The sequence below is a fragment of the Trichechus manatus genome, unplaced genomic scaffold (genome assembly GCF_000243295.1).
Source record: "Trichechus manatus latirostris isolate Lorelei unplaced genomic scaffold, TriManLat1.0 scaffold00091, whole genome shotgun sequence".
NCBI lineage: Eukaryota > Metazoa > Chordata > Mammalia > Sirenia > Trichechidae > Trichechus > Trichechus manatus.
The window spans coordinates 11061593-11062429 of record NW_004444027.1 but is presented as its reverse complement, the minus strand read 5'-3'; the positions used below and the strand labels follow the sequence as shown (position 1 = coordinate 11062429).

Below are 837 nucleotides of genomic sequence, written 5' to 3'. Positions count from 1 at the left end.
CACAGCCTGAAAAGGCCAGGCTGGAACTGAGAGGCTTGGACCCTGCCGTTCTGTTGTAATTGCTGACATTGGTTTTGCATGCAGAGGCTGCTCAACAAATTCTTGTTTAATAACTGGATCCATGGTTGCCACTGGGGATGCTCTGGGTGTAAAGGCCTCAGGAAGGGAAGGAACAGAGATCCTGCTCTCAGCTATTATAGGAACTAGAAGCCTTAGAGTTTTAGTATTTGACAGAAGGATTCAGGAGGTGGGAATCCCATTTTTTCAAGCAGCATAAATATATGTTGGGACCTTTTCCAATTCTATTTTCCTCCTTTTTACGTGTCTTCCAGCAGTGAGGAGTTCCATAACCACACATCGTTTGTCTTTAAAGTGGCTTCTCACTAGATAACAAAATGAGTCAGTATGAGTATTTGTGCCTTAGGACCTAGACACAATGTTTGTTACCAGGTTTTTTCAGGGAAATGACTGAAATTAATTGTAGGGAATGTTGAGGAGTAGTGGTAGAGAATACACAAGGCAGAGTTTCCCCAACATTCACAACCCTTATCTACTTTCCTACCTGATTGGCTTGAACATCCCCATTGAGAGTGATTTTTTTTTTTTTTATTGTACTTTAGAAGAAGGTTTACAGAACAAATAGTTTCTCATTAAACAGTACACATATTTTTTTAAGACAATGGCTAACAAACCCACGAGATGTCAACACTGTCTCTTCTTGACCTTGGGTTCCCTATTACCAGCTTTCCTGTCCCCTCCTGCCTTCTAGTCCTTGTCGCTGGACTGTTGTGCCCCACTAGTTTCGTTTTGTTTTATAGGGCTGTCTAATCTTTGGCT

The 837-nt window shown here is 41.7% G+C and overlaps 1 protein-coding gene across 1 annotated transcript; it reads right to left on the bottom strand.

The window, feature by feature from the left end:
• Positions 1-220: 220 nt before the first annotated feature.
• LOC111821589 (beta-defensin 104A-like) lies at positions 221-358 on the bottom strand. Its single transcript, XM_023736764.1, has one exon. It carries the CDS (start codon positions 356-358, stop codon positions 221-223), a length of 138 nt encoding a protein of 45 aa, XP_023592532.1.
• Between the last annotated feature and the right edge of the window lie 479 nt (positions 359-837).